Source organism: Helianthus annuus, chromosome 9 (assembly GCF_002127325.2).
Source record: "Helianthus annuus cultivar XRQ/B chromosome 9, HanXRQr2.0-SUNRISE, whole genome shotgun sequence".
NCBI classification, from domain to species: domain Eukaryota; kingdom Viridiplantae; phylum Streptophyta; class Magnoliopsida; order Asterales; family Asteraceae; genus Helianthus; species Helianthus annuus.
Window position 1 is genome coordinate 6,268,545 of NC_035441.2, and position 25,824 is coordinate 6,294,368.

Here is a 25,824-nt window from a genome sequence, read left to right on the forward strand (position 1 = left end):
CATTATCCAAAAAGGTTGTTTTTTTTTTCTTTTTACATATTCCCTTGCTAAGCGGGCTTATTATATTTTTACCCCATTATAAAATTCGATTCAGGAAGGGGAAATATGTAATTGAATTTTATGATTGAGTAAATATGTAATACGTTTCCGCTAAAGTGTTAAAGAAGCAACTAGCGATGTGCTTGCAACTGCATGGCGCTTTGTATGAACGACTTCGAATGTTATCTCGATCAATCCCATGTAGCATAATGATCATAGATATGTACTTGATTTCCACTCGATTTCTCTCACAAGTCACAATGATGATTATTAACGAAATGGAAAACGTATAAGCGAAATCACGTACAAATCAAGCGAAAATCGAGTGTGAATACATGGTGATTATGTTACTAGGATTGCCCTTGGCAACATAAGTCAAAGTTTAGAGTTCTATTAACCAAACAATAAATATGGATTATTATCCGCAAATGTGTCATAGCGAGTATTATTAAAATCCAATTTCCTGAAACATAAAAATGCATATACATAAAAATATAAAAGTTACACCTTAAAGTTGAAATTTTAAATCATGCATAATAATTTTTGTCCCCTAAGATCATGTGTAGTGGTAAATCAATATAATGCCCCCACCATGGGGCGTTTTGCGACACGTGTCATCCCAGTCAGCATGGGGCATTATAGCATAAAGTGGTGTAGTAGGGCATTATTCCAATAACGCCCATACAATCATTTCCCAATTATTTTTTTTAATTTAAAACATAAAAAACTTCATTAATTTAAAATAAAAATTACACTACTTGAAAAAAAAAACCGAAATAAAAAACAGAAAATAAAAATACAGAAAATTAAAAAACCTAAAAAAATAAAGTTAAAAAAAAACAAGAATAATTCAGAAAATAAAAAATTACCTTTACCTTTACCCCTTCTTTTGTTTTTTCCCCACCAAAGGGCCCACCACTCACTACTTTACCCTCTTCTTCTTCTTCCTTTCTTCTTCCCACCACCTGCAACTTCAAAGAATTTCACCATTCTCTTCTTCCTTTTCTTTTGTTTTTTTTAAATAAAACTAATTATAAACACACACAAATATTATACACACATGGCAAGCTTTCATTGGACAACCAACTCAAGTTCCGGCGTTTTTAAAATAACGCCAAACCCATTTTTTTTCAAAAATAACGCCGGAAAACGCCGGCCGTAATGGTAGTGTGGGCGTTTTCGGGCGTTTTTTTTGCAATTTTTTTTAAAAATCACGCCCCACTACACATGGTCTAAGACCTAAAGTTTTATTTTTAGTAGGATTAGTTTTCCTATTTAAAAAGTCATGTGACAGGAATACCCGTGCAAGACACATGATCATACTTAACCAAAAAAGCTAACTGGGTTTGGCCTAAAGGATAGAACGTGCAAGATTTTGAAACATTAAGAACAAAACTTGTCGACTTTTGTGCTAAAGGACATCGCCTGCAAAACGTGTAAAGATAAGGGATAAAAGTTAGTAATTTACCAAATGAGTTAACTTCTATTTTGCTCCTTGTGATTTCGTCATCTTAATGGTTTTACCCCAATAGTTTAAAGATAGTCATTTTCCTCCCTGGTTTTTCTAACTTATTGTCATTTTGCTCCCCGTCTCTAGCTCCATCCAAAAAATCCATTAACTAAAAGGGTATTTTGGTAATTTTATAGATAAAAGCAAAGGCATATAAGTCTTTTCATCTAAATAAACGTATAACTTGTTTATTTACATGTATATAAGTAATTTTTTTCTGATCCCCCACCTTTCCAACCACTCTTTCTACCGGCCACCACCTGCAACTACCACATGCTGACCACGACTACTGCGACTTTTAACTAAACGTTTTAATTGAGTTAGAGCCAGAAAGTAAACTACCGAAATACTCATACTTTTAATAGTCAGGGAGCAAACTGATGACAAACTCAAAAGATCAGGGAGGAAAATGACTATTTTTAAACTATTGGAGCAAAACTGTTAAAATGAACATATTGTTAAAATGAACATATTGTTGTAATCAAAACACTTCTTTACACTCTGCAACAAAACAAAACAAAACCCTAGACCCGAAACACCACAAGAAAGCTTCATCAATGGCGGACGATACAGCATCAATGAGCATATACAGAGCTTCGAGAACGATCAAGAAAAAACACAGCTCCTTGTTCAATTCTCTACTCTCGATTCACGAGGACTCAATCTTCGTTTCCGAGATAGCTCAGCTATGGCCTCAACTGCCGCTTGTTGCTAACCTGCGCTGTGGTCTATGGTACGCGAACAAGTTTCATTCGAATTGTTACTTCAAATCGACTGATGGACATACGAACAATCTCTCGTTTAATACTTCTCGTCTCAATCTTCATGTTGCCACTCTTGCAGGTTATTATTATTATTAATTTTTTTTAATTTGTGTTCGTTAATGATGTAAAATGATGTTTGTGTGTTTAATTGTAGTAGTGTTAGTTAGTGTAGAGATTGTTTGCTGATAAGAAGTTAAGGCTAGGTTGAATTTGACATCAGATGTAGCTTATATGATCTGTTAATTTAATAGTGATTTGTATTTTTTTTTGAGTTGTTAATCAATAAAGTTAAATCTCGTTATCTATGCAGTTATAGCGGTCCAAATCGAATAGCGGTCAAGGTCCGCTATATGACATATAGGCTATAGCGGTGGTGTAGCGGTAATTTTTATACCATGCATAATTTATGTATTTTTTTATATATATATAAATATATCTTTGAAAAATGTTAATAGTAATATCAAAATTCATAGTAATATCATTCCAAATATTAGTAGTGATGTCTCCACTTCAAAACATAAAAAGATTTAGCTTCAATTTAGGTTCAATTTAGCTTCCAGAATCCAGATGATGAACAACTTCCAGGCTTCCAGCGAACTCAGAAGAACCAGTGTGCGTCCAGCAACATTGGTCGTACATAATAAATTTAGGTTTTAATTGGTCGTACATAATAAATTTAGGTTTTATTTTGCATTTGGGCCTTTACTGTTACGGGTTTATTTAACAAAATACCGCTAAAATCGATGCTTTAACCGCTATATTGGTTTCCGAATAGCGGCCAAATAGCGGTATTTAGCGCCGCTAATAGCAGAACCGCTATAGGCCACCGCTATTTGGACCGCTACACACCCTGAGGTCCGCTAACCGGATAGCACCTCTATAGCACCGCTATAGCACGCTATTGACTGCATAGCTCGTTATGTAGGGTGTAAACGAGCCAAGCTGCTCATTAGCGATTCTGGTAGGTTATTTTCCAAGGTTTTTGTTTTTTGGTGTTTGTATCTGTAAGCGTAGTAGTTTTAGTGTAGAAATTGTTTGGTGATAAGAAGTTAACAAGGCTGTGTTAAATTTGAAATCAAATGTGGTTTATTGAATGTGTCAATGTTTTTTGATTTGCTAGTCAATAAAGTTAAATCTTGTTAGGTAGGGGTGTAAACGAGCCAAGCTGCTTTTTAGCGACTCTGGCAGGTTAATTTTAAAAAAAAAGTCGTCATGAATGATGCTTTGGAATCAGATCTGATGTGAATTTTACTGCGAAATGATGTTTGTATAGTGTTTGTGTAGAGATTGTTTGGTGATAACGAGTTAACAAGGCTAAGTTAAATTTGAAATGGAATGTTAGATAACGTTTTGAGTTGTTACTCAAAAAGTTAAATAACGTTTCAGAAGAGATACAATGTTCATTTAAGAGTCTTAGCCTGGGGTGTAAACTAGCTCGAGCCTAAAAATAAGATTGTTTGATAAACGAATCTGAGCCCGAGCTTCACTTATTGAGCTCGAGCTAGCTCACCAGCTAAGTTCGAGCTCTACAAGTAGATCTCAAAATGAGCCGAGCTTGAGCTTTTTGAATAGAGCTCAAAATGAGCCGAGTTCGACATTTCAATCTTGGTTTAAAAAAGCGCGCTTTAAGCGAGCTTAAAGCGTGAGGCGCTGAAGCGCTGGGAATGTCTCTTTTTTTGCTGTGAGGCGCCGCAACACGTGAAGCGTTTTGAGGCGAGCTTTAAGCGCGAAGCGACCTTGGTTTGAGGCGACGCTTCAGCCCAATCAGGTCACATTTGGGTCATTTATTTAGGCCCAATTGTCTTTAAATAGGGTTTAAATGAGGCCGCTACTTCTTTACCCTAAAAAAAGAACATTAGCTATCTTTTAACATATTCGTCCGCTCCCTTCCTCTTCTGCTGCGATTCTTCATACTTTCTCCAATAATCAGCATTCAAAGAGGAGATGAATACGTACTTGATTATGATGATTATTGATTAAAGACTATTTTTATGTTTATGTTTATGTTTTAAGTGTGGTTCGACTTTAGTTTATGTTTTAACTGTGTTTTTTATGTGTTAAGTGTGTTTTTTAATCATGTTTTTGTGTTTATTAGTGATTAACAAGTAGAATAGGTCATATTGATGTGTACAATATTTTTTTTTTTTATTTTGAGCGCTTCGTATACCTGAAGCTCTCGCTTCGCGCTTGAAGCTTCGCTTAAGGCTTTTGGAACCAAAACGCTTTGGAGCGCCTCACGCTTTTTTAAACCAAGATTTCAATTTCCCAAAACTTTTGCAAAGGTACACTTCATAAGGAATCATTACAAACTTTGATACTTGAAAAAGTTTCTTACTTTTACATCATTATTTGAGTCAAGTTATATGGTAAATACTCCAGTTAATTATCACAAGAGACATAAATATCTATATTTTATCAAAAAGAGTAAATTACGATTTTGCCCATGTGGTTATATCACTTTTACCCTTTTAGCCCCAAAAGGAATCTTTTAACATCTGAGCCCCCAACGTCTTTTTTTCTATCCCTTTTGGCCCCTAAAAGTAAATGGATGGGGTTAGTGTTAGGGGCCAAAAGCGTTAGAAAAAAAGACGTTGGGGGCTCAGATGTTAAAAACTTAAAATATTCCTTTTTGGGCTAAAAGGGTAAAAGTGATATAACCACAGGGGCCAAAATCGTAATTACTCTTTCTCAAATGGAATTGTCAATGTTGTAAAGCAAAAAACCTAAATAGTCCGAACAACATAATGGAATATCATTGTTAAGTATTTAAATTTTAAGGATGGCAGATTTTGTTCTCTTTGTAGGTATGGAGTTTGGCAGTGTGTGTTTGAATCTCAAAAAAGACAATAGTAACTTGTATTATTTGTTTTGAGTTTTTAATTATTGATAATGTTAGATCTTGTATTATAAGAGATTGATTTTCCATTAATGAGCATTAAGCTCTAGCTTATTTGTGTATTGTGATCTTATTTTTGTTATCTTATTTTTGTTATCTTGTAACATGTGCTTAACGGTTATGATTTGTAGAGTTTTAATGTTCGAACATTTTTGTAGTTATGAACAGTGAGTTTTTTTTTTTTTTTTTTTAATTGGATAATAATATTTGGATTTTTTTTTTGCTTTTATTATGGATAGGACAGAGGGGAGGGTGTATGATCGTTGATTCTACTCGAAAAGGGAAGAGGTTTCCCGACAGTATGTCAAAAACCATACCGATTTGGACTTGCGTGTTAAATCGTGCAATTTCGAATTATAGAAACAAAATGAATGGGATCAACAAGCCAACGGAAGGAGTAAGTAGTTGTTTTCTTTGTTCTATCCATAGTTATCAAAGGCGGGAAGCGCACTCAAGGCGCTAAGGCTCCGCCTAGGGCCTAGGCGAAAGGCGCAAATAAAGCGTGGGCCTGAGAAAATAAAAGCACACTTAAATAAAAAATAAAAATAAAATATATTATGTAATTAACTATATCTTAAAGAGAAAGGTCGGTGGACCTTTCTCTTTAAACCTTCACCTTTTAATACATATACATACTAACCCTCAACCTTTAACAACTTTTCTTTTTTAACCTTCAATATATGACAACCTTCATATAGTGTGATAATACAGTAATTTATATGAAGCCTAATAATAATCATTAATATTCTCATAATGATTTATATGAAGCGTAATAATAATCATTTACATTCTCATAATCTTTTGTTTAGAAAAAATAAAACAACATTAATGAAATTACTATACAACCATTACGAAACTAGAGCAATTCTTACATATCATTTTTGTCATAAATCATAACAATTATATTTGAAGTAAATTGAGCAGTTCTTACATATCTTTTTATTTATTTCTAACCAAGTTATTATTACTAACGCAATATGTATTACAAAGTAAAAAACGCGTCACATCACGTGTGAGCATCACACGTTAATGTCATCATCGCATTCCATGTAACGAAGTTACAGACGTGATGTAGCCGCCGCAACGTACGGCACCGGCTAAAATCTAATTTAACTCAAAAAATAAGAGTGAGATTTGTAAAGCATTCTGACATCAATATTATTCCATTCCATTTATCCATATTATAAATTTTAAGTACATGTGTTTTGCTCCTTTTAATCAGTTGAGTCCTAAATTAAAAAAATTAATGTTTTGAGTTTCTAACCACTTATTTTATAATGTTTTGAGTCCATTTTTTAACACTTATACTTTTGATTTTGCACTTAAGTGATTAAAATTACTAAAAAACAGGGATTTAAAACGTTATAAAATGAGTGGTTAGGAACTCAGAGAGTTAATTTTTTTTGATTTTGGACTCAAATGGTTAAAACCACTAAAACACAGAGACTTAAAAAATAATTTACTCGTGGAAAATAAAAAATAAAATATGTTATGTAAAATATATCTGTTTTCCTGTAATATAAGGGTTCAACATCATTTGAGAAGCCCTTTTCTGTATTCTGTGAATACAGAATTCAGAATTAAATCAGAGAACAAAAAAATAGAACTTAGAGAACTAATTCAGAATTAATTAATTAGACATATATACTGGAAAATGCAGAACTAAATCAGAGAACAAAAAATGCTGTTAATGTATTTAGGATAAGGGTAACTTGCTAGCCCCTGTTGTATTTGTTTGCTGGATTCTAATGAAAGTTTTTTAGCCGTGCCAAAAAAAAAAAAATGGATAAAAGTAGCTAGCCATGTATTTAGGATATTTTTAACTTTCTATACGTATATTTAACAGAAAACCCAAAATCCAACTACTGTATACGTATATTTTATTGCTATGTTATTAAAACTAAAAACACCCTGAAATCCCGCTATTTAGTTGTTTCAATCTTGTATGAGTTAGTTTAACTTCTTTCAAACATACCATAAAAATATAGTACACGAATGGTCCTTGTGGCTAACCAAAATTTTGGATTTGGTCCCTAGCTTTTCAAAATTACATGGATGGTCCTTGTGGTTTGCACTTTGTAACGCATTTAGTCCCCAGCCAACAAATCTATAGGTTCTAGCATGTCCAAGTTAGGGACTAAATGCGTTACCAAGTGCAAACCACAGGGACTATCCTCATACTTTTGGCAAAAGTTGGGGGACTAGATATGTTACAAAGTGCAAACCTTTGGGACCATCCATATACTCTTTGCAAAAGTTGGGGACTAAATGCGTTACAAAGAGCAAACCAACGAGACAATCCGTGTACTACCTTTGGAAAGTTAGGGACCAAATCCGAAATATTGGTAAACCACTGGGACCAACCGTGTACTTTACTCTAAAACCAAAAAGCAAAACTAAAAAAAAAAAACCTGAAATCCCGCTATTTAGTTGTTTCTATCTTGTATGAGTTAGTTTAACTTCTTTCAAACATAGAATATATAGAGTTAAGTTCCTGTGAAAATAAAATAAACGTACGAATTGAAAGAAAGTAAAAAAAAGTGGCGGTGGCATTTTGGTAATTATCAGTAATTTTGAGCTTCTGTAGAGTAATTTTGTAAAAGTTCATGTAGAGTAATTTTGGTCGTGTAGGGTAATTATCAAAATTGTAGGGTAATTATCAAAATTACACTAACCCCCCCCCCCCCCCCCCCCCAAAAAAAAAAAAAATTGATAATTACCCTACATTTCCCAAAATTACTCTACTAGAGTAATTTTGAAGTTGCTGATAATTACCAGATTGCCACCGCCACTTTTTGCTTTTTCCCCAGTAATTTGAAGTTGCTGATAATTACCAAAATGACACCGCCACTTTTTGCTTTTTCCCTCAATTCGTACGTTTCGTACATTAATTTTGTTTTTATTTGATCCTTTACCAGAATATATATCATTATGTTATTTACATGATTGTAGGTTAATTGTTCTACCCCAAATCCCGATACTACCGTACAAGAATCCCCTAAATGGGACACATCTTTACATCTTCCTCTTTGGGTACCCGATACCGAAAAAACAAGAATAGAGTCAAATTTAAACAAATGGGTCAATACTTTCGAAACAAGTGGAGTTGATATCGCTTCTATTTCATCTCTATTAAAGAAACCTCTACGACCACTTTGGATTTCACAAAAAACCGTCATATGGTTGAACGAAGTTCCCGATCACAACTCTTGGGATTTCACACCCATAATCCTTATTTCCGCATCTGCGTCAAATGATATATACCGACAAAAAAAGAGCTCCGAATTTAGTTGGAATTACATCGCGGGAGCAGGCGACGATGAAGAAAGTTGGTCACGCGGTTTAACGCCTCCTTTGTTTTGGAATAATGTTTATGATTTGATTAATTCGGGGCCGGATGTGTGTAACCAAATGGTAGCTAATATTGTTGAAAGAGATAGGGTGTTTCGTGCTCAACGGGGGCAGAACGCGCCGCAGTTTTCCGTTAAACTGACAAAAGTAGAAAGCACCTGGTCAGCTCAGTTTCGAGACCAACCGTTAGACGTTATTATGGAGAATGGAATTCATGGAGATTTATTAGATGATGGGAATGGAATATATTGGTTGGGTTTGACGGACCTTGCGGTTTGTTCAACCGGATATGGTAAGTGTTCTGTATACATTAGTATACATTAGAGATCGAGGGTGAATAATATGTTTTGGAGTAAAGTACACGGATGGTCCCTATGGTTTACCAAAACTTTGGATTTGATCCCTAGCTTTTCAAAAGTAAACGGATGGTCCTGTGGTTTTCACTTTGTAACGCATTTAGTCCCCAACTTTTTCCAAAAGTGCATGGATGGTCCCTGTGGTTTGCACTTTGTAACACATTTAGCTCTAACTTGGACCTACTGAAACCGTTGATGTGTTAGCAAGGGACTAAATACGTTACAAAGTGCAAACCACAAGGACCATTTATGTACTTTTGAAAAGTTAGGGACCAAATCCAGAATTTTGGTAAACCATAGGGACCAACCGTGGTACTTTAGTCTATGTTTTGCATTAAAATTTTAGACAATGTTGAGATTATGGCTATCTTGACCCATTTTTTATTAATGGATTGTGTTTTTTCTCAAACGGGTCAAATCAAAAGTATTAGCTTAAGCGAATTGCTATAATACTGTTTTGAGTAAAGTACACAGTTGGTCGCTGTTGTTGACCAAAATTTTAGATTTGGTTCCTAGCTTTCCAAAAGTACAGGGATGGTCCCTGTGGTTTGCACTTTGTAACGCATTTAGTCCCTAACTTGGACCTGCTGAAACCTTTAGCTTTGTTAGTTGGGGACTAAATGAGTTACAAAGTGCAAACCACAAGGACCATCCGTGTACTTTTGAAAAGCTAGGGACCAAATCCAAAATTTTGGTTAACCACAGGGACTATTCGTGTACTTTACACTACTGTTTTTATCTTCATAAAATGTATGTGTGAGTGTGTATAAAGAAATAGACAGATGCTTGCTTGCGGGTCAACTTGACACGTATGAAAATCTCCTCGTTTAACCTGGACCTGTTTTGACCTGTCGATTTGCAGAGAAAGAATCGACTTTATAGTTTATATATTTGTTTTACTCCAATATTCTTAACAAAAAAAAAATAAAAAATAAAAATTCAAGGTTGTTCTTTTCTTCCCACTTGGCTATTAAAACTTCAAAATCACCTCATTTTTGCAGATTTTAAATCATCAGATGTTGATAGCATACTGAATTGTGACCAAAATCAGATTCATTGTACCCTCAAGGATTCTGAAGCTTATCTGCACCTACCTATAATGGTTCGTCATGTAACTATTTATTAAGAGTAAACTGCCATTTTGGTCCCTGTGGTTTGGTCAATTTTGCCACTTTAGTCCAAAGCTCAAACTTTTTGCATCTGGGTCCCTGTGGTTTCAGTTTTATTGCCATTCTGGTCCAAAAATGAAATCAGGTCATATTTGTCTTATAAAATCCTGTTATTTTGTCATTTTCCGCAGGGGCAAAATGATCATTTTTTTTAATAAATAAATACCATATTTTATATAAGACAAATATGACCTGATTTGCCCCTTAGGAAAATGACAAAATTGCAGGATTATATAAGACAAGTATGACCTGATTTCATTTTTGGACCAAAATGGCAATAAAACTGAAACCACAGGGACCCAGATGCAAAAGGTTTGAGTTTTGGACTAAAGTGGCAAAAGTAACCAAACCTCAGGGACCAAAATGGCAGTTTACTCATTTAGTATTAATTTACTTAATTTTGTTCTATTCCCATTTTTTAATCTTGCTTCATGACCTTTTACCTATACAGAACTCAAAATTTGATAGATTTTCTCTGCAAAGAAATCTACCTTCTGCACTGAATTTTGCGAAACTGCATCTGAAAATGGGAAAGAGACTTGTAGTCTGCTGCAACAGTGGTAAGCATTACCACAATGCCTTCTTCATGGAGTTTTTCTTCAAAAACCTGCTGCTTGCTACTTTATATATATATATATATATATATATAGAGAGAGAGAGAGAGAGAGAGAGAGTATATCGTACATTACTGCTTAACGTACTTCACGTACAACAACGTGCGTGATTTGTTATATAACATGCGTGATTAATGTTTTCAATATGCGTGATTATTGTGTTTCAACATACGTGATTTTGGATTTTTGAGTTATAGCGTGCGTGATTTTAAAATGAACATGCGTAATTACCTGTCGTACGTGATGTACGTTAAGCCGTAATGTACGTTAACGTTCCTCTATATATATATGTATATTTATTTATGGAAGGGTTAAAATGTGAACTAACTTGAGTTGTGAGAACTTGAGAACTTTTTGAAATAAAGGTTTATTGAAAATAAAATTTTGACGATTTTTTTTTATGAAACTTTTTAAACAAATTGTATGTGGCTTATTACGTCGGTGTAAAACAAATTTACACTGTGTGTGTGCGCGCTTTCGATTTTGTCCCATTTTAGTCATTGTAATTTCTACTGTACCTTTCATTCATTAAAAATCGGTTTTTGCCCTGTGCGGGGTCATTATGTGGACTTGCTTTAAAAGTTTGTTCCATATGTATCACCTTTAAAATGCCCTATAATGACCTGAACAGGACAAAAAGTCATTTTTGGTGACTCAAATGTACAAAAAAGAGTACTACGACTTAAAGTGGGACAAAAAGGAAAGTACGATTCTTGGGATAATGTTTCCAAGCTGAATAATAACGTTGTTTTTTATTCAATTTACAGGGGAAGACATCAGTGTTTGTGTTTGCCTGGCAATACTGATTTCATTATTCAATGCCGAAGGTATGTGTACTCCTTTATCGTTAAACATGCATACTCATATTAAAGAACGTTATTTTCTGATAAGAGACTAACAAAACTATCAATAGTTTCAGTCTCTTTCTTTGATGTTCTAGGTGATAGGTTAAAGTTCCCGCAAGTATCATCCCATTTTTTTATGGGTTAACTAATAACCAGGACTTTCGCGTATTCTTCATGACTAGGAGTGTAAACAAGCCTAGAGGCTCGAGAGCTACTCGTGATCGGCTCGGTTAAAAGCTCGAACGAGCCGAGCCTTAACGAGCCCGAGCTCGAGCCTGAAATAGAGCTCGTTTTGTTATTGATCCCGAGCTCGAGCCTGAAATACAAAGCTCTTTTAGGATACAAAATTTTAATTTTTTTTTATATATAATATATTAATAATGATGATAACATTGATGAGCCGAGCTTTGGCTCGATTAAGCGATGTTGAAGTGAGCTCGAGCCGAGCTTTTAGCTCATTTAAGGTTGTTCTCAAAATAGTTCGAGCCGAGCTCGAGCTTCATAAAAACCTAACGAGCCGAGCTCGAGCCTGGTCGAGCTCGGGCTCGGCCCGGCTCGTTTACACCCCTACATGACAGTTTTCCCTTGGCCAATTATGGTTATTTTCATAAGACGATAGTTGAACTATAACACTTATATTTAGGTGCTAAAGTTTGTGTTTAAGTTACTATAGTTTGTTTAAGTTCACTAACTACCAATTTGTCTGTTTTAGAACATTCGGATCCAGTAACATTATCAACCGCATGTCAGGTTTGGGTCTAATGTATATACACGTTTAGCTAACACAGGTCGGGTTTGGGTCGACCTAACGGGTTTACAGGTTGACTTTTTAGCCTGTTCGTTTTTTTATAAATATTCACACAAATGTGTTTTATGTCATACTTATGCTAAACGGGTGTTTCATGCTAAAGATTAAAAGATAAATGAGAAATGATCATCGGCTTTTATAATTCAAATGTAATTATTTTATATACATATGTATTTTTTGTTGTATATTCTTAGTCTTGATGCAATAAGATAAAATAAATTCTCGGGTTGTGTTCTCGGCCAGTCTTGATGCAAAGACGACCCATAAATATTCCATTTTATTGTACATTTATTTTTTTTATTCCTATTGTTATCATCCCAAAACTAGAAAATTATTCACAAAAGTAGTTTAAGACTTTGTCCTTATCCAGTTTTAAATATATAATTTTTTGAAATGTTTTAATGTTCATGATAAATGTATAAATCTTGATGGTTAATTAAGTTTATTATTCTTACAGGGACATACGATGACGGGAAATTCTTCAAGGAGACACGAATAACAAAGCTAGATATGCGACAACGACTAATATTCGTATGCAAATATGTCGTCAACGCTCGGCCATCAAGAGGTAATCTAAAGCAAGTCTATAATTTCCTTGCGACCGTGACCAACATGAGCGATACAGATGTTAGAGGGGTTTGTCCTCTATAGCTGGCATAAGAGTTTTTTATAGGGTTATAAAAGAACAGTGTTTAGGTTACGTTCATATATTTTTTTGAACGGCGGAGATCCATAATAAAATGAGTTCGGGTAAAAAAAACGGGCCCTTTTGTGGCGTAATACAATGTGTATTTTTTAAATTGCTTATTGTTCTTACCATTAGGTGACATGTCCAACCCGTCTATCTTGCCACTCGTTCTCAAGCGTGCTTTGTTCATTTAGCCAATCTATTCATGTGTAAAATTTTTTACCCATCGGTCATGGTATTAAGTAGGGATGGCAATCGACTTGAACCCAACGCCGATTCAGAAATATGAACATCGTCAGATGTTTTGATATAAGACAGCTATGAGATTGTTTAAAAAAACTTGCTGGCATCAGATGGGAATGAGATTAGGCGATACCTGATCTGGAATCTAAACGAATAATTTTTAACAAACAAACAATTATCTTGATATTTAACGGGTATGACAATGAAGTTATCAATGCCCATCTCATTGCCATCCTACAAAACAACCGTGATATGTAGAGGTGCACAAACCAGTTAATTTTAATAACCGGTTCGCTTAACCGGTTATGCCGGTTAATTTGACCTTTTGACTTAAACCGGTTAATGCTTTAACCGGTTATTTTACCTTTTTTTTTTTTTTAAATTTTTCGTTTTTTTTTGGTTAACCGGTCTAGCAAATCGTGTCTTAGCAGGTTTAACAGGTTGACGCGAACAACACAAGTTCTAAACGTGAATACAACGTTTAACTATTTTATATCTCATGTCTATAACACAGTTTTATGTTTTATGTATTAAGAAGGAGCAATGATGGATCCTAGCCTTCTAATTTTAATTATTTAAAAAAAAAGTAAAAAATCACATGGTGTATTTTTCAGTGAACAGATCTAATCGTTTCTTATACAGGTACCCAATTGCTAGCCCTAAACCAGTCTATCGGTTAAAAACCGGTTAATAACCTGTTCCTATAATAAATATTTATAACCGGTTACTAACCTACGGTTAAAAATAACCACTAACCGGTTATTCCTAAACGGTTATTAACCAGTTACGGTTTCGGTTAATAACCAGTAACGGTTAATTAACCGGTTATTTTGTGCACCCCTAGACTGATATGTGATTGCTTTTTTGTAGATTTATAGGCCATAGGGTTCGGTTAATGTTTGATCCGATCTGGCTCTGGCCCACAATACAACTAAGTGGATTGTGATATGACCCATTAGTTCATAGATTTTTTTCTAACCCACGACCCAATTAACCCAAATAGTTGGATCAAGAACACTGAGTGATGTGTAGCCCAAACAGGTTGATAGATCACTTATTAATATTTTGATCAGTTTGGGCCATGTAAATGGATAGTGGATAAGACCCGATCCATTAATAGGCTTGTTTTGTTTGGCACTAGAGGACTATCGTGTCACCAGTAAGTCTTATCTTTGAGTTTTCATGTTGAAACTAGAAACCGAAACCCTTCAAAGACGCTTTTGAGATGCACGGAAAAGCGACGCATGTGAGTTAATGTGAAGGTTTGTGTAAATCAGGCGGGGTCGCGATGAACTGTTAACAACGGGTCCTTAGTTTGTGAGCCTGGTTTATAAACACAAGTAATAATAGCAAGGGGTGTTTAAATTTTGCTTATTAGAGGTTAACGTACAATATTTCTGAACGTACGAGCGTACGATATGAAATTACGCATGTTATAAAACTCAAAACCTTAATCATGCATGTTGAAAAAAATATAATCACGAATGGTTATGATTTTTCGACATGCGTGATTATTGTTTTTTTAACATACGTGATTATGGTTTTTCAACATGCGTGATTAGAGTTTTGAGTTTAATAACATACGTAATTTTATATCGTACGCTCATACCTTAAGAAACTTTGTATTTTACACTTTCACATTAAAAGTGTTCATCTACTTGTTATTTCAAATATTATTATAAAATTAGTTATCTCATAGTTTGTGACCAGAGTAAACTTTTATGGCTTAATGATTTCTACTAAAAACCGGACTTGTGATGTATCATACATGTTTGCATGTAGTGAACATAAATTTTAGAAGTGAATGTAATTTAATTACTTTAAAAAAAAAAAAAAACAGCTTATTTTTCTAAAAACAACATCATCTTCTCGTCGTAAGTCTCCTTTTTTAAATAAAAAAATCACAATTATGAACCCCTTTAAGTTTAATTATGAAACTATAATCAACTAGAAATAATATAAAATTTGGGAATGTATTCATGTATATGCTTTTCAATCCTTTTATATTTAAAAAGGAATTATCATCAAAACTTTTTTTTTTATTATATTAATCTTGAAACAAACAAATAATTTTGATGATTATAAATATATTTGCAGTGTTTGTCAATTTCCAATTAAAAAAAATATCTTTTAATAATTAAAATAAGCGAAATAATATATTATACTATAACTTAAAAGACAAAGTCGGTGGAAACCCCACTGGCTTTGCCTCCTCTCCCCCCCATATTTTCACGATTTTACAATTTTAGCTCCTTGACTTTGTACCTTCAAAATTTCATAAAATTGCAAATTTAGTCCCTAAACTACTACTCCATTTTACACATAGTTTGCTTTTGAAACCCAACTTTGTGGTAGTTTCCTTTTCAGCCCCAACTTTGTTATAGTTTTCTTCTTACCCCAAAACTTTATCAAATTTTATCTTTACCCTTTCTTAGCCCTTAGGTTCAGGAAATGCAATTTTTAAGCACTTAACTTTTTATGAACTTTGTAAATGCTACTTTGACCCCCTCGAGAGTTTTTGGCTTGACGATATAAATTCGAGTTACTCGGGTCGCGTATAATCCGTTATGATTGTACGATATAAATTTGATTTACGTTACGTTTTGATCCAATCGCAATGCAACTATAGGATATCAGTTCAATCGGATACGCCAAAACGTGCGTTTTCATATGGTTAACATATCACATAACGTTTGGACTAATCCGTTCGATATTTGCGAAGTACCTGCGCCGCAACACGCGCGGGTCTTATTACTATTACTAGTTGATATATTAAAAGCTACAGAATATTATATTGTTTAAACAAATTAAAAAGAAAAGAAAAACATTTTCTTTTTTCGACACGAAGACAGAATAATTCAATGAAACAAGTATTTGGTCGTCCTAGCATTGAAACATGATTTGAAACGTGGCAAAGAATGAAAACTGAAAAGACTTAAGAGTTAGGTTGTGTTTTGTTATATTATTTAATTAATTAATTAATTTAATTAACTTAATTTATATTTATATCTATGAATAGAAGGCTGGAAATGAACAGTAGGTGGACACTTGTCCACCTGTTGTTCGCTGCTATTTTTTTTAATTAAATTCACATTTTTTGTTTGTTTTTAAAAGTTATTATTTTAGGATCTTAAAAGACATACTTGTGATGGTTCACCGGTTTAGGCAGTTGTTGTTGGTTGTGTAAGCTCAGGTTCGAATCTTTGCCCGTGTATTTTTAATCCGTTTTTAATTACTTTTTAATTTTAATTTTGGTTTTAATTTACTCTTAAAGAAGGAACACGTGGTGTTGTTTAGTGATTTTTTATCAGTGACGTGTACTTGCTGGTTATTTTCTGCATGCTTTCTTCTGGGTTTTGCTTGGTCCTTTTCTTCTGAAGTTTGGCAGGCGATCGTGGTAATGTTGTTGTTACTTTCTTTTTTTCCCTTCTCCGGTGTTTATTAGGGTTTCTAATGTTCTTTCTGCGTTGTGCATGTGAAGCGTCTTTTGGTTTGTGCGACTTTATGTTTGGGGGTTGCTTTGATTGTTTTAACGGAGAAAATGACTTTTGTGTATGGGGATTAAGGTCTGATTTAGGGTTCGTGAGGTTTTGCACACCAGGTGTTTGATAATTTGTCTAGCTTAATTTTTATGCTTTTTGTATGGGTAACTTGGTCTGCAATTGTTTATGGCCTATTGTTAATTGGTTTACGGTGGGACTTGATGATAGGTATGTATGTTGTGTCAAGAACTCCATGCTTTCGTCTCTTTTTATATCTCCTCATTATCTCTAAGGTCTTCTCTTTTTTATTATGTAATATAGTACTTTCATTCTTGACTCATTTGGAGAAAAAAAGGTTGCTACTTCAACAGCTATTATGTGATGAATTTTTGACTAAGTTTAGTGATTTTGTTACTTTAGACAATTTTCTATGTATAGCAATATATTACTTTGTTATTTTTATCATGATTGTTTGGATGACTGGTATTTAAACTATATATGAGCCCGACCAACCCAACCCGAAACCGGTTCCGACTTGAACTCATACAGAAAACCAAAGGGGAGTGTACAAGTCCATCAGATGATTTGTTTGGAGGAGGGTATAATTTAATTTAACTAGGATTAAGACCAGCCCGCGTTGTGGCGCGGGTATCGTAAACATTGAATGAATTGGTCCAAACGTTATATGATTCATTAACCATATGAAAACACACATTTCGACGTATCCAGTTGAACTCAATGTAACAAGTGTAAGCATTGTGATTGGATCAAACGTAAAGTAAATCAAATTCATATCGAACAATCATAACTTATTATATGTGACCCAACTCATACGTAGAAAACGTAACGGGTATGAAGGAAAATCTGCACATGTAATCGAAAGGGATTAATTAGAGCTTTCGAAAAAGGGGAGAAAAAGAAACCATAATTTGACTCCATTCGGTCGAAACAAACTTTACGAAACATACATAAAATAAACACGAAAAAATATTATATTTGACCTGAATCATTTCCCAAAAAAGTTTACGTCGAAACGTAGAACAACTTGAATTTATACCAAAACGTACATAAAAATATGCATGTAAAAATGGTTTCTTTAAACGAAAACGTATTATATTTGACCTGGAGTAAACTGCCATTTGGTCCCTGTGGTTTGGGCACTTTTGCCATTTTAGTCCAAATCTCAAACTTTTTAAATCTCTGTGGTTTCACTTTTATTGTCATTTTAGTCCAAAATCCAAAAATCCCCTATTTTGACTGTTGAAACCTGATTGTTTTGTCTTTTTGTGCAGTGGCATTTTGGTCATTCTGATTTACTCTTCTAATAAATTAAAACAAAAGTAATTATATATATATTATATATATATATATATATAACTCTCTCTCTCACTAAAGCACAGATAAACTCTTTCTCTCTTAATTCTCTCCCTCTCTACACTAAAATGCCCATCACGAAACCCTCTGCTTATCTTCACCTCCTCAACTCCCTCTCACTCTCACTCGTGAAGAACTGGTGACACACGGTGGTGCCGGCAGAACCCCAGCGACTGCCGGTGGCAGTTCACAACGACAAGGGTGGGTGGCGTCGCCGCTCACGGCGGCGGTGGCAGGTTTCTCCGACGTCGTTTTTGCCGGCAGGTTTCACACCCAACCCTTCCTTCTTGGTCCCGTAACCCACGTATCGATGTAGAGAGAGAACAGAGTTAGAGAGAGAGAGTGGCGGCGGAGTTGTGGTGGTGTCACGGCAACAGCGGCGGCAACCGCAATCACCGTCGTTCTTTCTTTCTAATAGGGTTCCAGTAAACTCCTCCTACCACTCTCGTTGCTTTTGATTTTTTTTTTAAATTTCAAGTGATAATGGCAGGAGACATGAGTTCTTTTTGTTTTTACGATGTCGATGACGAATCAGGGATGCTAATGTTAGTGTTAATAACAGACACGGTGGTGGTGATTGTGTTCTCTGACTTCTTTCTTGGCTCGAGTCATGCTTCAGTTCAAGATTCGGGTTCAGTTCCAGTCAAAATTAGTCAGCGTGGTCATTTGCTTCGAGAGAGACAGGGGTGGTGGTGTAGTGGTGGTGCGGTGGGGATGGACGATGGAGGTGGTGCAGTGGTGGTGTTAATGGAGGGGGGAGGAGGTGGCGGTGATGAGAAGGGGGAGAGAGTGGCATTGGTGGTGATGGGGAAGATGACCGGAGCCTCTGCATACATATATATGTATTTTACTGTGGCGAGGCATGTGTCTGTTTAATATACATAAAAGATGTTGCAATTGTTGTTGATCTGTTTTTATAAGATGTTGCAAGTGTTGTTGATCTGGGGTTGATTCCTTCTGTTCTGAACTTGTGGAAGATGATCTGCTTTGAGAAAGAGAGAGAGAGTGTGGCCAGATGATCTAGGTTTTTATAAGATGATCTGCTTTGAGTTCTTGATCTGGTTTTTTTTTAAATAACCATTTACCCTTTAAAAGCAGTACATCACATTATATTTAAATAGGCAGGTTGCAACAGTCAAATAAGGGGTTTTTTTGAATTTTGGACTAAAATGGCAACAAAAGTGAAACCACAGGGACCCAAATTTAAAAAGTTTGAGATTTGGACTAAAATGGCAAAAATGCCCAAACCACAGGGACCAAAATGGCAGTTTACTCTTTGACCTGACTCGTCTATAAAAAAAGTTTACGTCGGAATATAGAACAAATCATATTTATACCTACTCATACATAAAATATGCACCTAAAAATCAGTTTTTAAGTAAAGGAAATATAGGGATAAACCGAAACAAAATATTAGTAAAAAATTTAATAGGTTAAAAACGTTCGTAAAACAGTGCCAAGTAGCACCAATGCCACAACGGCATCGACTCTCAACATTGTAAAAATAAAATAGATAAAATGGGAAAAAATACACTGAACGAAAAGCAGATTTAAAATCGTTGAACCACACACACCGGTTACAGTGTGTTAATGCGAAGAAATTAACCAGAAAAGTAAAACGTAGAAAATAACAACTTAGTCGATCTAGGACCTGCCCGTTGGGGCAAACTTGTCAAAAGAGAAAAAAATGGACACGTTGCGACGGGTCTGTCAAATATGAAAAAATAGAGCAAAAAATATTGAACCTCACAGGCACACTACGACGTGTTAACTCGCAAAATTTAAAACGAAACGTAAAACTTTCGAAAGATAAAAAGTATGGGTGACCAAAGTTGTAAATAATAAAGTGTTGTGTTAAATTATAGAACATGAAAAACTTTGAGTTAAAAGTAAAAATAAATAAAACAGGCTAAAATACAAAATATGAAAATGTTTTGGTTAAAAGTAAAAAATCAAAGTTTTTTTTTTTAAAAAAACTCCCCAAGCTTGGGGTACAACACATTATGCAACAAAAAGTTGCTAATTTATACTTTGTTAATTTTTTTTACCCCCAACAAATCAATCACAAGTACTCGGGGTATCACTGGACAAACGGGATACTCCAAGAGTAACCCGAGTCATCCACCACCAATTCTGGAGAAAAACCCGGTAACCCACCAGCCCGTAGACACGATGGTGAAATTACTGGTAAAACTCATTTGGCTCAAAGATCAAACTCAGGTTTCCCTAGGTCTCCTATTACTGTCCATCAATGACTCACTCCTTTTTGCTCTAAATCAGAATCTAACTTGAGTCTTCATAGAAGAATCCAAGTCATCCTAACACTTAAGTTGGAGGTCATTGACAATTTAATTTAATTTAATTTAATTAATAATACAACTGAAAAAAAATTGGTTAACATATACGTTTAAAAAATATTGTTTGTAAAAGAGCAGGAATGTTTATAAATCATTAAAACCAACCAAACCCTTCAAACTGAAAGGAGTTTCAGCCGATTTGACCGGTCTGAAATATATAATGTTCGGTTTATGGCTTGAAACTTTGAACTGACCCTGTATAACTAATTGGCCGTTCAACGTTTATATTTTAGTTTCCTTTTTTTAATTTAAAAATAAAAGTTTCAAAACTATACTTTCGTAAAATGTTTTAGAAATCGCCTCATCCGAACGACTAGTTTGGACGACCAAACCAAGCAGGCCAGTTCGGTATGTCTTCTTTCGAAACCATAATTAGTGGTTTGGCCCGAATTCTTATCAAAACCGACAATTACCAGACCATGAACACCCTTTATAAAAAATAAGCGTGAATTATTATTAACTTAAAAAACAAACTTCTCAAAACAAGATATTTTGATTCTTCGTAATTTAGGAATGAGAATATAACTATAAAACTTCAAGATGAGATCGTTGTTAGATCATTAAAGATTTAGGCGTAAGTAATCGGACTATATATAGCCTGTGACGAGTTCGGTTTGGCCTGACAAGTCTAGTCGGCGGTGCGGGTTAGGGCGGTTGCGCTTAAGGTGGGTTGTTGGGTCTGGGAGGTGGCCCCATTTGGTTGTCATTAGGGCACGGGTGGTGGAGGCATGAGTGATAGATTCCAATTTGTTTGCCAACCAAACACATCAAGAATGGAATTGAGATTCCAATTCCAACAATTTCCGATTCCTATTGGAATGTTTAAATTCTAAACCAACTTCCTTCAAATATTAATTCATATACAAATTCCGATTTCAAAATATTTCGAGAACCAAACACACCCTAAGAGACGGGCTAGGGATCTTTTCAAAATGATTTATAAAATGATATAATACAAATTCTAATTCTAACACATTTCATTAACCAAACACAACCTAACAAGAATCTTTTCAAAATGATTTATGAAAGGATATATTATTAAATCACGGAATTTGATGGTTATTGAGAAAACTTATCAGGACTCAATTACTCAGTTAACGTACGTCATGAAAAAAATTAGAGCTATGAGTTTGACCCTTATTGATCTTAGATTCATTTTTTTGTTGGTTGTGTAATAATTTAAATAAAACTAGAATTTCCCCATCGCGCGTTACAATGGGGAATCCGCGTACAAACTAAATGATAAAGACCGATATGAAGATGCAAAATATAAAGGCATAAAAAACTAAAATTGAGATATGTAACAGATGGAAGAAAAAATGGTGACATGGTACCTATGACTTGGTGTTGCGACCCCAACAAACGAACAGATAAAATGATGGTGGTGACGTGGTGTTAAGCCATTTCAAAAAAATTATATCGAGTATTGAAAGTTGTAAAAGGAAAATAAAACTATAAAACTATTAAGTTAAAGACGTAATTTATTATAACTAGTGTTAAACACCCCCGCGTTGCGGCGGGTGCGTAAAACCATGTCAAATTGCACCAATGCCACATCACCATCAGTAACCACCAACACTGAAGTTGCTGCGTGGTAATGCGAAGAAATTAGACCAAAGCGTAATACATAGAAAATTATAACTAAATCGATCTAGGACTCGCACGTTATGGCGAACCTGTCAAACGGGAAAATTTAGATAATTTAGATGACATGAAAACGTCGAACCATACACGCACGTTGCGTCGTGTTAACTCACAAAGTTTAGAACGATTGCACTGTATTAACTCGGAAAATTTAGAACAAAGCGTAAAACGAAAAATTTGCGAAAGATGAAAAGTATAGGGGACCAAAGCTGAAGGTAAAAAAGTTGTGAGGTTAAATTACGAAAGATGAAATGTTTTGGGTTAAAAGTAAAAAAAAATCATATAGGTTTTGGTTAAAAGTAATTTATTTGGGTTAACAATAAAAAAACAATTTAAAAAAAAACCAAAAAAAAAAAGTTTTGCTAATTTATGGTGTCTAAAACCAATTTTTTTTAAAGAACCCCCTAAGCACTTAGTACAGCAACTATATGCAAGAAAGTGTTTCTAATTTATAGTGTATAAATATACATAAAAAATATTTAGGTCTATAATTATATTATAGTTATTTATATTTTGTATTTTATTTATAAAAACAAAAGAAAATATGCCTATATGTCATGTAGCTAAAGTAAAAATAAAAAAACTTTTGATGACTCATGATACGATCCGACCCGAACCGTTGTCGTAATCCTACGGGCCAACCCACCACCACATTTAAATATTGTTGCATGAAAGTTAGTTTTTAATTATTAGTTAGTTATTAGTTTAGAACTCACGTTTATTATTTAATTAGATGTATGCATGGGCATGTGGCATTAGGTCCACGTTCATATTTCATGGTCCATGATCTCTTATGAAGAAACCATCATTGTTTTCCTATTTAAGTTGAAACTAGAATTACGACCCGCCGCAATGCGGCGGGAATTCTTTAGTTATAACTAAGTCGATTTAGGACGCGCACGTTATGTTGAACCTGTCAAACGGGAAAAAATAGACAATGTAAAAACGTTCATCCACACACACACGCACGTTGTATCGTGTTAACTCGCAAAATTTATAACGAAATGTAAAAACGTTAAACCAAAGACGCACGTTGCGATGTGTTAAGTCACAAAATTTAGAATGAAACATAAACAGAAAAAATTTGCAGAAAATGAAAACTATAAGGGACCAAAGTTGAAAGCAAAAAAAGTTGTGAGGATAGATTGCAAAAGATAAAAAGTTTTGTGTTAAAAGTAAAAAAAACAAATAGTTTTTGGTTAAAAGTAATTTATGAAATACTTTTGGGTGAAAAGTAAAAAAAATCAATTTTTTTGTAAAACCCCCAAAGCGAAGGTTACAACAACCATATGCATAACCATTTTTTCTTTGAAAAAACCCCCAAAGCCAAGATTACAACATAAAAGTAAAAAAATCAAAATGGTTAAATCGCAAAAGATGAAGTGAAAAATCAAATTAATCAAAGGGGTTAAATTGTATAAGATCGAAACTTTTGAATTAGAAGTAAAAAATCAAATTAATTAAAAGAGCAAAATTACCAAAGATTAAAACTTTAAACGCAAATTGTCAAAGATTAAAACTTCAAGGTTAAAAAGGAAACAAATATTACCAAAGATTAAAACTTTAAACTCAAATTGTCAAAGAGTAAAACTTTAGGGTTAAAAAGGAAACAGATATTAAAATTTAAACTTAACTTGATAAAGATTGAAACTTTAGGGTTAAAAAGGAAAAATCCAATTATTTTTTGAAAAACTCCCAAAGCTAATAGTACAAATACCATATGCATAAAGTAGTTGGTTAGTAATAAGGTTTTAATATCCAAAGAAAATAGAGAAGGGAAAATTGTTACAAAACTAGTCTTGTTCTTTATCTTTGTTTTTGGAGCCTAACCAGTGGCGGACCCAGAAATTTTTTCATGGGGGTGCGGAACATTTTTAAAATTTTAGGCCCCTAGGTATAGGATTAGGTTCAAACGTGAACAAAATCCCAAGTGTGAACTGCGTGAACTGATCTGGGCCCTTGATTTTTATGATCTTGAGATTAAAGTGAGTGGTATGATGATAATTATTTGGTTAATTTTTTTCATTTAATTAAATACAAAAAGGGTATATGTGTAATTTCAATCTTAAATTGATTGCATAAATCTCTCACAAATTAAGTAATCAATTATCCTCTTTAATTGATTGCATAAATCTCTCACAAATCAAATCAAGGATTAGGAAAGATGTAACTTAATTCAATTATTAAAATAATTATTTGTTTAAATGCGATGTACACATGTGTATTCTGATTTTGCCCTCTTTTTAATGCGATGTACACATGTGTATATTGTCTGTTTTTGTGATATCTCAGAATTTTTTTTGTATTGAATGTTGATATACACCTGTGAATTACTGTACACATATGTACGATGCTAAGTACACATGTGTACTGTTCTATTTATATCCAAGTACACATGTGTATACCGTTGAAATATGAAGGTTACGTGGATCTTAAAAATCAAAATTTGAATTTTGGTGATGAAATCTAAAATAAAAATAAAAATCGAAATATGGTGATTTGTTGTTTGTTTTGATAATTATCTTATTAATAAATAAACATAATGTGGATAATGAATTTAAATTAGGAAAGATGTAACTTAATTCAATTATTAAAATAATGATTTAAATCTATTTTTTTATATAATTACAATCCTACCCTTAACAACTAAAAAGGAAATCAAGGGTCCATATCTGTTCACGCAGTTCACTCTTGGGAGGTTGTTCACGCTGGAACCCTACCCCCTAGGTATATAAGTAAAAAAATCGGTCCGTATCGTGTCGGGTCGGGTCATGTAAAACAAACGAACATCAAACTAAATTTATATAATCATTAAAAACATGTCAAACCTTGTTACAAACATAATTAAAACGTCGACGCCCTACGGGTTTTCATTTTTTGAAATCTATCCAAAATATCATCTAAAACTAATTTTTTAAGCAATTCTTTCTCTATATAACATAAGTTCATCGCTCCATAACATAATGTTTCAATTTTAATTTTAATTTTCAACTATTCAAGCCCTAGAAATCATAACGTAAGTTGTAATCACCCTAAAAATATATAAACAACATAATCACCCTAAAAATCATCTAAACAACTATAAACAACGTCAAAACACACAAAATTTCAAACCTATTTAACAACTTTATTACCCTTTTTTTCTCCTATAATATCAACCAAAATCATCAAAGTAACAAAGAAACTTACCCGTGTTCGGATTCCGGTTAGATTTGGTGCCAAACGATGGTGGTATGGTGGCTAACTACGGTGGTCGCCGGCTGCTGGACTGTTGTCGCTGGGTTATGTTGTTCGTTGGCAGTGCAGGGACGCAAGAGAGAGAGAGAGCGGGAGAGAATTTCTAAAGGTTTTGGGCTTTAATTATTTTATTATAGTTTGAAATATTGTTGGGTTTGGTTAATGGGCTAAGACTTAGTGGGCTAGCTAGTTAGGAATTATAAGTGGGTAAAGGTATAAGTATTTGGGTTTAGTTAGTTAGGTATTAAAAGTTATATAATTTAGGTAGTATTTTTTTTTTTTTTAAAATAAGAGTTTACTAAAAAAATTAAAATATAAATTGATAACACTTTTTACCTAAGGGGTGCGGACGAAAAATTTCAAGGGTGTGGTCGAAAAATTCCAAGGGGTGCGGACGAAAAATTCCAAGGGGTGCGGACGGGATTTTCGACGGAACTTAGCACTAAA

At 34.1% G+C, this 25,824-nt stretch overlaps 1 protein-coding gene across 2 annotated transcripts; it reads left to right on the forward strand.

The window, feature by feature from the left end:
* Positions 1–2,022: 2,022 nt before the first annotated feature.
* On the forward strand, positions 2,023–13,152 carry LOC110877102 (tRNA A64-2'-O-ribosylphosphate transferase). Of its 2 annotated transcripts, none has more exons than XM_035977264.1 (7): positions 2,023–2,392; positions 5,454–5,606; positions 8,162–8,852; positions 9,918–10,018; positions 10,537–10,645; positions 11,467–11,526; positions 12,810–13,152. In XM_035977264.1, the coding sequence occupies exons 1-7, from the start codon at positions 2,327–2,329 to the stop codon at positions 13,001–13,003; spliced, it is 1,374 nt and encodes a 457-aa protein (XP_035833157.1). In that variant the 5' UTR covers positions 2,023–2,326; the 3' UTR covers positions 13,004–13,152. The 2 variants fall into 2 exon arrangements, with proteins under 2 accessions (XP_035833157.1, XP_035833156.1); XM_035977263.1 differs by having other exon boundaries at positions 2,049–2,392; positions 5,449–5,606.
* The last annotated feature ends 12,672 nt before the right edge of the window (positions 13,153–25,824 follow it).

What these genes read in the sequence shown, in the direction of transcription:
- LOC110877102 (XM_035977263.1), top strand. Translation starts at nt 2,107, where the DNA reads ATGGCGGACGATACAGCATCAATGAGCATATACAGAGCTTCGAGAACG. An exon ending in TCATGTTGCCACTCTTGCAG is followed by an intron (nt 2,393 to 5,448) that starts GTTATTATTATT and finishes TATTATGGATAG; the next exon opens with GACAGAGGGGAGGGTGTATG. An exon ending in ATCTGCACCTACCTATAATG is followed by an intron (nt 10,019 to 10,536) that starts GTTCGTCATGTA and finishes TTACCTATACAG; the next exon opens with AACTCAAAATTTGATAGATT.